At 37.0% G+C, this 10,228-nt stretch overlaps 1 protein-coding gene across 2 annotated transcripts in view; it reads left to right on the top strand.

Annotated features, from left to right (window-relative positions):
* LOC132843514 (adhesion G protein-coupled receptor F5-like) overlaps window positions 1-8,316 on the top strand; it is a 22,791-nt gene extending 14,475 nt beyond the window's left edge. For both annotated transcript variants that reach the window (XM_060866891.1, XM_060866893.1), the window contains 13 exons: window positions 367-473; window positions 677-741; window positions 860-996; window positions 1,193-1,393; window positions 1,654-1,857; window positions 2,011-2,169; window positions 3,021-3,199; window positions 3,299-3,475; window positions 4,157-5,509; window positions 5,973-6,014; window positions 6,869-6,928; window positions 7,810-7,873; window positions 8,026-8,316. In XM_060866891.1, coding sequence (XP_060722874.1) covers window positions 367-473; window positions 677-741; window positions 860-996; window positions 1,193-1,393; window positions 1,654-1,857; window positions 2,011-2,169; window positions 3,021-3,199; window positions 3,299-3,475; window positions 4,157-5,509; window positions 5,973-6,014; window positions 6,869-6,928; window positions 7,810-7,873; window positions 8,026-8,108 — 2,831 coding nt within the window. In that variant the 3' untranslated portion in view covers window positions 8,109-8,316. The remainder of the gene's footprint in view (window positions 1-366; window positions 474-676; window positions 742-859; window positions 997-1,192; window positions 1,394-1,653; window positions 1,858-2,010; window positions 2,170-3,020; window positions 3,200-3,298; window positions 3,476-4,156; window positions 5,510-5,972; window positions 6,015-6,868; window positions 6,929-7,809; window positions 7,874-8,025) is intronic.
* Window positions 8,317-10,228: the final 1,912 nt, after the last annotated feature.

The raw sequence follows: 10,228 nt of genomic DNA, 5'->3' as shown, positions 1-10,228 counted from the left end.
AGCGGTAGAAGATGAATGAATGAATGAATGAATGAATGAATGTCCTGTTTCATTTTTTTCCCTGTCTATAAAATCCTGATGTTAATGACGGGGCCCTTTCCTCTCTGTTTTTTACACGTGGAGTGTTGGGTCCTTCTGCAAAGCTGAACACAATAAACCGTGAAACCTTTTTTACTCTTGCCCGTGCCTACCAGTGTGATATTTTATACTTTAATTCTCTCAAACCTCAAAACTTCCACCACAATAGATAGATAGATAGATAGATAGATAGATAGATAGATAGATAGATAGATAGATAGATAGATAGATAGATAGATAGATAGATAGATAGATAGATAAACCTCTTTTTTTTCTTTTTTCTCTTAGAGACCACAAAGTACATGTCATTGTCATTAGATGAAAAGTTTGACATCGCACTCTCCAACAAAAAAAGTGTGAAGTACAACAAATATAAAGCCACAATAGAAGACGCAGTGAGTTTGTCATTATTTAAATACAATACAAATAAATGATTATATAATATTCCATCCTTTTAAAAGAAGCCAACCTTTAGTAAATTAGAAGTGACCTTTACTTAACCGGTGAACAAATTTAAATACATTTTAATATATGCAAAAATTTTAAAAGCCCAATTCAGAAGTTCAGTCTGTAGAAACTTTTTTTTTTTCTATTTCAGATTGATAAAAGTTATCGAAACTTAACTGGCTACATCCCTGGCTCTGTGGTAGTTCTTGGGTTTAGGTAATCAGCTTTATTGTTTTCTAAACCATAAATATAGGTGAAAATTATGCTTTTTCCTGTTTTAGGTTGAATTGCTAAATTTGCGATATGTTGTTTTGTGTGTTTGTTTGTTCTTTAGACCTGGCAGCATAATTGTAGACTTTACGATTAACACAACCACGAATACACTCGATTTTAAATTCGCAAACTCGGAGCTCTCTCAGATACTCACTGCAAATGGATTCAAGGTCGATAAAAATCCTGTTGTTTATAGTGGTAAGCATCTTATTTATTTCATTGTTCATTGATATTTCAGATGTTTCCTGTCCTTAGGACTTGTGTTTTGTGTTCTTGATTTTTTTTTTTTCTCTAAGGAACACATTATATCACAGATAATAGTGAATGACGGTGGTGGCATGACCGTCCAGGTACATGAAACACAGCGGCTTATTATATTATTCTTATATTTCAGAGGAGTATAACCTCACCCAAAACACAGGCATAATATATCCTCTGCAAGATATGCAGTTAAGTTGTGCTCTTCCAACCAGTGCATTGGGAACCCTACAATGGCGAGTGGATGGAGCTGATCCGTCTCTAAATCCCAAAAAATATAACATCCTCAATAACAACCGCACACTTATAGTAATAAGTGTGAGTGCAGATGACAGTGGTAAGTAATCAGTAGTTCACAGATCTTATCTCTCTTATCTTTATTTATATAAAACTTGTCTATAGTTTTAAGCACAAAATCAAGATTTGTGATGTTCTGTGTCTCTAATGTGGATATCTCTCATTTTATTAAAGTTTCCTAAAACTGTTTATAGAAGCAATGTTTGTGACTGAGATTCATAAGCAAACATTATATAGACTCTAATATCGTGTTTTAATCTTTTATTCCCAACTCGTTATATGTACACGTATATATCACAGGTATATACCAATGCATAGCAGAAACCAATTCACTGAAAAATATCCAGTGGCAAAGAATTGTGATTCAGCCATTTCCCAATATCCAAGTAGATCCTGATAAAGTGTATAAATGTGACAATTTGTCCATACCACTAAAATGCTGTGCTCAAGGCAACTATATGATTGAGTGGACCGAGGACTCCCTGTCTCCACTGACACCTCCAGGTCATACACTAAATTAACATATTTTATTGTTATTTTTTACAGCTCATATAAATGAATAAACCATTTTAAAACTGTTAAGAAGCTGAATATACACTTTAAATTTACTAAGTTTTGTCAATAAAATTGAATAGAATTTAATATTCTATATCGCAGGTCCAGGGACAAACTGCATCGTATACACCTACACTGTCTGGAAAAAGGATTGTGTGGCTAAGGACAAAACAGTCACATTAACATGTCGACTTTCAGACACCAGCCTGAGTGGGTTTAGTTATAGCTCTTCAAGCATAACACTAAACGTAACCGAAAGAGGTGAGCTATCACGTATCTTTTATTCAGATTCATACTGTATGTCTTTTAGATGGTTTTATTTTTTGGTTGTTGTTTTTGTTCTAATCAAATGTTTGGTAAAGTGCTATTATTAAAACATTGGACCACAAATATATATTGGATTATACCTCAAATGAAAATCAGTGTTAAACGTAGTGGCAGATCTTCCATCACATTCCTTAAAATCTAGGACAGTAAATAAAAGGCAGGTGGCTTAGTGGTTAGCACGTTTGCCTCACACCTCCAGGGTTGGGGGTTCGATTCCCGCCTCCCACACACAATTCCCGCCTTGTGTGTGTGGAGTTTGCATGTTCTCCCCATGCCTCGGGGGTTTCCTCCGGGTACTCCGGTTTCCTTCCCCGGTCCAAAGACATGCATGGTAGGTTGATTGGCATCTCTGGAAAATTGTCCGTAGTGTGTGAGTGAATGTGTGTGTGTGCCCTGCGATGGGTTGGCACTCCGTCCAGGGTGTATCCTGCCTTGATGCCCGATGACGCCTGAGATAGGCACAGGCTCCCGGTGACCCGAGGTAGTTCGGATAAGAGGTAGAAGATGAATGAATGAATTAATGAATAATTATAAGTAATAATAGAAATATAGAAAAATGAATTTAGTTATTCTGTATTATAAATGGAATTTGAATAAATGAAGACTGGTCAAGGCTTGGGATCACAAAAAAATCATAAATTGCACTGTGGGTGCAATTAAATTGCTCTAATTTTTTAAATGATTTGAAGATATTTGCATTTTGTTTTTTTTTTTTATTTTTGGTCCTTTTAAAAATGTATAACATTTATAAAATCTGCACTCGTGCACATATTTTTCCTCATTAGCGTTCGTCTGCGGTGATGTCAACTTTGGCGCCGGGACTGTAAACCAGACAGCGTTCAGACAATGTGATGGAGCTAATATTGGCATTCAGTGGGCAGTGTGTAATGAAACAGGGCAGTGGAGCATAATATCTAACAATTGCACCCTGCGTGTCCTCCAGAACCTGGCAGATATGGCTGAAGTAATACTTTGAATTCCTGTTTAAGATAAACATATTTATATGATTGATTAGATGACTGATTGCAACATAATCTGCTCAAAATATTTTTTTTCACACCAGAATTTAGACATTGAAGCCGTCCCGACGATTGCTGCTAATCTCTTTAATGCTGTAGAAAACAACGCCGAGAATATATCAACAGTTCCTGTGAATCTCTTGAAAGTGGTTGATTTACTAAGCACAATTGCTAAGTTTTCAAAAACAAACGCTGTTGCGGTTGACCAAAACACAATGCAGGTACGTACATTTATTATTTACACTTTTTATTATTAAACATGACATAGGTAGCTAAGCTGAGATTGAGCTGCTGCTGTTTAAGCCATAATTCAAACATGAAATCTTTGAACTACAATATAATACAGTGGGCTAGTATGTGTAAGCGGAGAGAAAAGGGATAAGAGGGTATTATATATGGGGGGAAGTCGTTGCCTAATGGTTAGAGAGTCTGACTCCTAACCCTAAGGTTGTGGGTTCGAGTCTCGGGTCGGCCACGACCGAGGTGCCCTTGAGCAAGGCACCAAACCCCCAACTGCTCCCCAGTTGGCGCCGCAGCATACTGTAAATGGCTGCCCACTGCTCCGGGTGTGTGTTCACTGCTGTGTGTGTGTGTGTTCACTGCTGTGTGTGTGTTCACTACTGTGTGTGTGCACTTCGGATGGGTTAAATGCGGAGAACAAATTCAGAGTATGGGTCACTGAGTACATATTGAGTTCATATTGTAGGAGAGTCAGGAGAGTATAAGTTTCCATAAGTAAAGTGTATGACAGTGTACGTAATGCACGCTGTCATACAACAAATATTGTATGACAGCCTGTATTACATATTACATATAATATATTTCTATATTAAAATATTTGTTGTTAATAATAATAAAAGCCAAATATACTTTTCTTTAACTGAACATGTCTCAATTTTCAGGATTTCCTCAAAACTGTGGAGGTCATAACATCAGAAACGGCGCAAGAAACGTGGAATAGTTTCAACAATGAGAATATAAACATGAACGCTATCTCAGTGCTTCTTCAATCGATCGAAAGCATCGGAAGCAGTCTCTCCAACGATAGTTTTTCCATAACGACATCAAATATCCAACTTGAGAGGAATTTTACCAACTTAACTGAAATGTTTAACACAAACTCCACCACACAAGTAAGCATTGCGGAGACGAGCGGAACGTTTCTAGTCACCGTCATCGTCTTCTCGGCACTTAACAGTGTGTTACCTGGTCGGAATGCGGCCTACAATAACGGCAGTAAAACTCAATCCAGCATCAATGGAGACCTAGTTGTAATTGAAGGACACTCAACAATAAACAAAGTATCCCTTTATTTTGAAGTTAAAAATAAGTCATTAGGAAACCCACAGTGTGTCTTTTGGAACTTTAGCCTTTTAAATGGTATTGGTGCCTGGGACTCGACTGGATGTGAAATAAAGCAACTGACTAATCAAGCTGAAAGGCTAACATGTGAGTGCAACCATACAACATCTTTTTCTATCCTGATGTCACCATTTTCTCTGGATAACGACACCTTAGCCTATATAACATACATCGGTGTAGGCATTTCAATTGGCAGCTTGGTTTTGTGCCTCATCATTGAAGGCCTTATCTGGAAATCAATGTCAAAGAACGATATATCTTACATGCGCCATATCTCCACTATCAACATCGCGCTGTCCCTCCTGGTCGCAGACATATGTTTTATTATTGGAGCAGCAATTGGAACAAAAGGACAGAAGACACCAGTGGGTCCCTGCAGTACAGTGACATTCTTTATCCACTTCTTTTACCTTGCTCTTTTCTTCTGGATGCTACTGTCAGCTCTCTTGCTTCTCTACCGCATTGTCATAGTCTTTTCCAGATTGTCCAGGACCATGATGGTGACCATAGCCTTTAGTGTTGGCTATGGAGCTCCGTTAATAATTGCTGTCATTACTGTCGCAGCAACATCTGGAAATGGAGGATACATTCAAGAAGAGAATACATGTTGGCTCAACTGGTATAAAACTAAGGCAATACTGGCATTTGTGATTCCAGCCCTAGCCATTGTGGTTATAAATCTCCTGGTGCTTATTATACTTGTATATAAGATACTGAACAGTGGAATTAGTGCCACTACTAAGCGAGATGAGAAAGATGCCTTAGTAGTGATTGCCAGGTGTGTGGCGATTTTAACCCCTTTCTTTGGTCTGACTTGGGGATTTGGGATTGGGACCATGGTGTCACCAGCCTTTGGGATCCATGTGGTGTTTGCAATCCTTAATTCACTGCAGGTACCAATATCACCTTCATACATATTTAATTTATTTTTATTTTTTAATTTAATTGGAGCAATGCAAGTTTTTTTTTTTTTTTTTGCAGAAGCACATATGCAGCAGCCTACCTATGAAATAAAAATAATATTTCGAAAGATATACAGCACTGACATCATTTTATCCCTTTGGTTTTGTAAATTTGATGCTGTTTCAACACAATACATTTTTTTTTAAGAGTAAGCAGATAGGCAAATTAGAATAAACATGCCAAAAAAGCAAATGAATATTTTAACCTGATACTGTAGATAGAAATACTCACCTACAGTTTTAAGATTTATGTAAAAATTTATGTAAAAAATGTCCTTCGTCTTTTTTTGTTTAAAATGTTATTTTAGCATTTACATTTGTGCGTAGGACACTGTATGTTTCTTAAATGAAGAAGGAAAACGATATGTAATTTGTCTTATTTATATCTTCAAAGGGCTTCTTTATTTTAGTTCTTGGAACTCTACTGGACAAGAAGGTGCGTATTTTCATATATTCAGGCTGTTTGTTGACAAATCTTTTACTAAGACCAGCCAATTTACAGAGATAAACAGATTCAGAGAAAGTTTACATCATGAGTAGTTTGTGTACAGTGTTCATTTACCCATAGGAACCAAAAATACATTAAACACTAGAAATCACTCACTCATTTTCTACCGCTTATCCGAACTACCTCGGGTCACGGGGAGCCTGTGCCTATCTCAGGCGTCATCGGGCATCAAGGCAGGATACACCCTGGACGGAGTGCCAACCCATCGCAGGGCACACACACACACTCTCATTCACTCACACACTAGGGACAATTTTCCAGAGATGCCAATCAACCTACCATACATGTCTTTGGACCGGGGGAGGAAACCGGAGTACCCGGAGGAAACCCCCGAGGCACGGGGAGAACATGCAAACTCCACACACACAAGGTGGAGGAGGGAATCGAACCCCCAACCCTGGAGGTGTGAGGCGAACGTGCTAACCACTAAGCCACCGTGACCCCAACACTAGAACTGTTTCTGAGAATAAATTCTCTACACTCTTAGAAAAAAAGGGTTAACAGCATACAAAAAAATACCTTTTTTTGATTCAGAAACACTCCTTAAGGGTTCCCCCATATGTCTTTGGAAAACCCTTAATAATGCCTTAAAGAATCATAAAGGAGAAAATAATTCATGATAGTAAAAAACAAAATCATTGTTCAACTAAAATAATGTAGAGGAGTCAACATTTAAGTCAGTTCAAGGTCATTTTGTGAAATTTGTATAAATGAAATTGGCAGTTTATCAAAATCCTGCTGTTACATTATACTTTAAAATGATTTGTCCTGTTTTTTTGTAGATCTTTGGGGTGCTTTTAGGAAGGTGGAGGCAGAGGAACATGAGTTCTAACCATTCTGGGGTAGATACACTTTTAATCCACTTCTGTGCTTGGCCCTTTTTCATATATTTATATGTATGGCATTTAGCAGACACCCTTATCCAGAGTGACTTACAACTGAGCAACTGAGGGTTAAGGGCCTTGCTCAGGGGCCCAGCGGACCTGGGGTTCGAACCCATGACTTTCCGATCAGTAGCCCAACACCTTAACCACTGAGCTACCACATTTTTCATTGTAAAGCTGCATTGAAAAAAAAAACAGAATATTTTTAACATAATGCTTTTTTTTGTATGGACGTCCATGTGCATTTGCATTTCCCATGTCTTAATTACAAGTGACCTTGTCATATCGCACTAGTAATTACCTCGTTCGCAGTTTCACCTCCTCTGTTGTGTAAGTGTCCTGCCAAAATTCAAATGGAATCGCAAATTCCTTCGCGTTTGCATTTCCGAAGCCTTGCCCAAAAGCCCGTATTAGTTTCCTATGGGGTGTGTTTATATTTGGAAATGATGTCAGACACAATCGGTCTCATTCTAGAGTGTCTTGAGGTCAACGGTCAAGAAAGAAAATGTGCTGAACAGCTGATTGTGTTGATAAGTATATACCTTATTAGTATCTTAACTCTTTCCTTGTTGTCCAAATGAAGAATATTCTTGACAACTCATAAGACATGGAAAGTGCAATTGCAAATGGATATTTCTTTTCCATTTGTAATTAGGCAGATATTGTACATTTGTGAAAACTTAAATGCAAACAGTAATACGTGATTTGCATTTTCATTTGCTTTATATCACAATTAATACGATCGCAATAAGAAAACGCAATCGGTAATACAATTACTTTCGATCCCATAACATGTGAGTTACAAAGCGAGCAATTTGTATGCTGTCTTTACATTTCAGAACATTGTTGGGGGAAAGTCATCGTCTAATAGAAGGGGTTACTATCACGTGTTCCCAAGGAGATGTAAGTAACATTCATTCACAAATGAAGCTCTAATCTGCTTTGTGTCACTGGTTATTAAACACGTTCTCAACATATTAACTAACATTTTACTTTCACAAAGATATATATATATATATGTATGTATATATTTTAAAAATCATTTTATTTTACAGATGGCTACAATATATCGACAGCTGCCTCCTCTTCAAATGTACCTTCAAGCAATACGGAAACTTTTAAGTTCACTGAAAAATAATGCAAATACCTTCTATGTGACCTCTACGACCTGATTTGAGTCGATTCCATTTATTTTATTGTTTATTGTGTCTTAAATGCATGATCTAATTTACAAGCCAGAACAGAGTAATTATATTAAATGAAAACTCTCCTGATTATTTTTTTAATACTTACATACATACTTTTGATTTATCTCAACTGATCTATTTTCATCAATAAAAATCTACCGTACAGTAATTGGCTTTTTTTTTTTGTAATCTGTCACTAAAACATACACCGAACTGAGCTGGCCATTTTAATGATATGTAGTGTTTTCAATTTTGTTTAATGGTAAGACTTTAAGTCGGTGAGAAATACTACATGTGTTTCAACAGGATTTAAGCTACAATTGAATCGCACACTTTTCCATGCAGGTGTCAGAGAAGTCTTGATGCTCATCATGGAGAACAGAGATTTTAGATTAAAAAGAAAAACATTCCATTGAAGGCAAATGTTGACTGCCATTTACCACATGTTAAATTTACATTAATATTTTTTTAGCTATATAACAATCAGTAGGTCAGTCAGTCATGACTCAAAACACTATAATGACTACAATCTCTTCCTGATGACATGAACAATGCCCTGCGATGGACTGGCATGTCATCTGTGGAGAATTCTTCCACCTTGTTGGTACAGCTTCAGATTCAATATGACACTCATCAGGATAAAGTAGTTACTAACGGTAAATGAATGAATAAATGAATGAATGAATGAATGAATAATCACTTACCATAAGAAAAGGATCTGGCAAGTGTGTTTTGTCCAGGTATACTGCATACCGATGGAGAGTGCAAAAAAGTGAACTTTACAGAGATCACTACATGTCACCCTTAAAACTAAAAGTCCTTTTAAACACAACTTGTATGTAGTGTTAAGAAAAGGAGCTAATTTTCTAAGTTTTTTTTTTTTTTTTTTATCACATAACCAAATTTTTACTCAACGCAGTGAAATATCTACGTAGCGACCCTTTGCAGTTGCAGTATCTGTGCCATGGGGACATTCACAGGCCATGCTACCCAGATGAGTTACTGTGTCAAACAATCCCTGCAACAAGCCATGATAACTGTTTTTGTAAAATGTACTGATGGCCAGTTCGTGAACGAATCGTTCTTTTGAACCGGTTCTTTTTAGTGAACTGGATGAACCAGTTCACCAAATCGGACTGATTCGTTCTAAACAGTTCGCGTCTTGAGTCAGCGCTGATCCACAAGTTACTAAAGTTACTCACTTCCGGTCATGTCTGACAGTCCCTCTGACTCTAAATAAACTAATATCCCTGAGTTTATGTAACTCCTGTACACTGAACTGAGACATGTTGTGCTGAGAGAACTGTGAGCTCGAGCTGTTGATACTGCGTATGCGTGAATCACTGAACCGATACAGCGAATCATCAGTACACTGAACTGAGAACTGTTTCTTTCGGACGCGTCCGACATACTGAGAACCGATGATCTGTTGTTACTGCGCATGCGTAAATCACTGACCTGATACAGTAACAAATGTAAATGGTTATGATTTAATGTCTTATCAATGTATGAGTGTTTAACTCAGTTTCATTAGTTTTTGAAACAACTGATGGAGCGAAAGAAACATTTCAAAATTATGCTTTTTTTTGTAAGTTTTTGTAAGTTGATGAAGATTAGTTTATTAACTTTAGATCTTTAAGACACGTAAAACACCCACGTTTGCACATCAATGCCTGTACTGGGTGTTTTAGTTGCAAACCTTATGTAAGAAACGTATTCAACTAAAGTTATGATTACAAAGAACTTTTCAAATGTGTTAAATTGATCGTATTAATATCTGCCGGCAGATGAAGGAATTTACGTCATTATGCCATTGTGAATTACGCCATTACGTCAGGACGTAAAAGAACTGGTGAACTAGATTATTGAACTGGTTCATTAAAACGAACTGTCCGAAAGAACCGGTTTGCGGAAAAGAACCGAACTTCCCATCACTAGTAAAATGTAATAAAATAATTGAATCAGGAAATTAAATAAAAGTAAAAACACATATGAGGTCACAAGTGAAGTGTCAGAGAGCCTCAAAGGGATTATCAGACTGCACTTATTAACAGAGAAAATTGGCTAAATT

Source organism: Tachysurus vachellii, chromosome 3, assembly GCF_030014155.1.
Source record: "Tachysurus vachellii isolate PV-2020 chromosome 3, HZAU_Pvac_v1, whole genome shotgun sequence".
In the NCBI taxonomy this organism is placed as follows: domain Eukaryota; kingdom Metazoa; phylum Chordata; class Actinopteri; order Siluriformes; family Bagridae; genus Tachysurus; species Tachysurus vachellii.
Note: the sequence above shows the minus strand (reverse complement) of the source record. Positions and strands in the feature narration are given on the sequence as shown.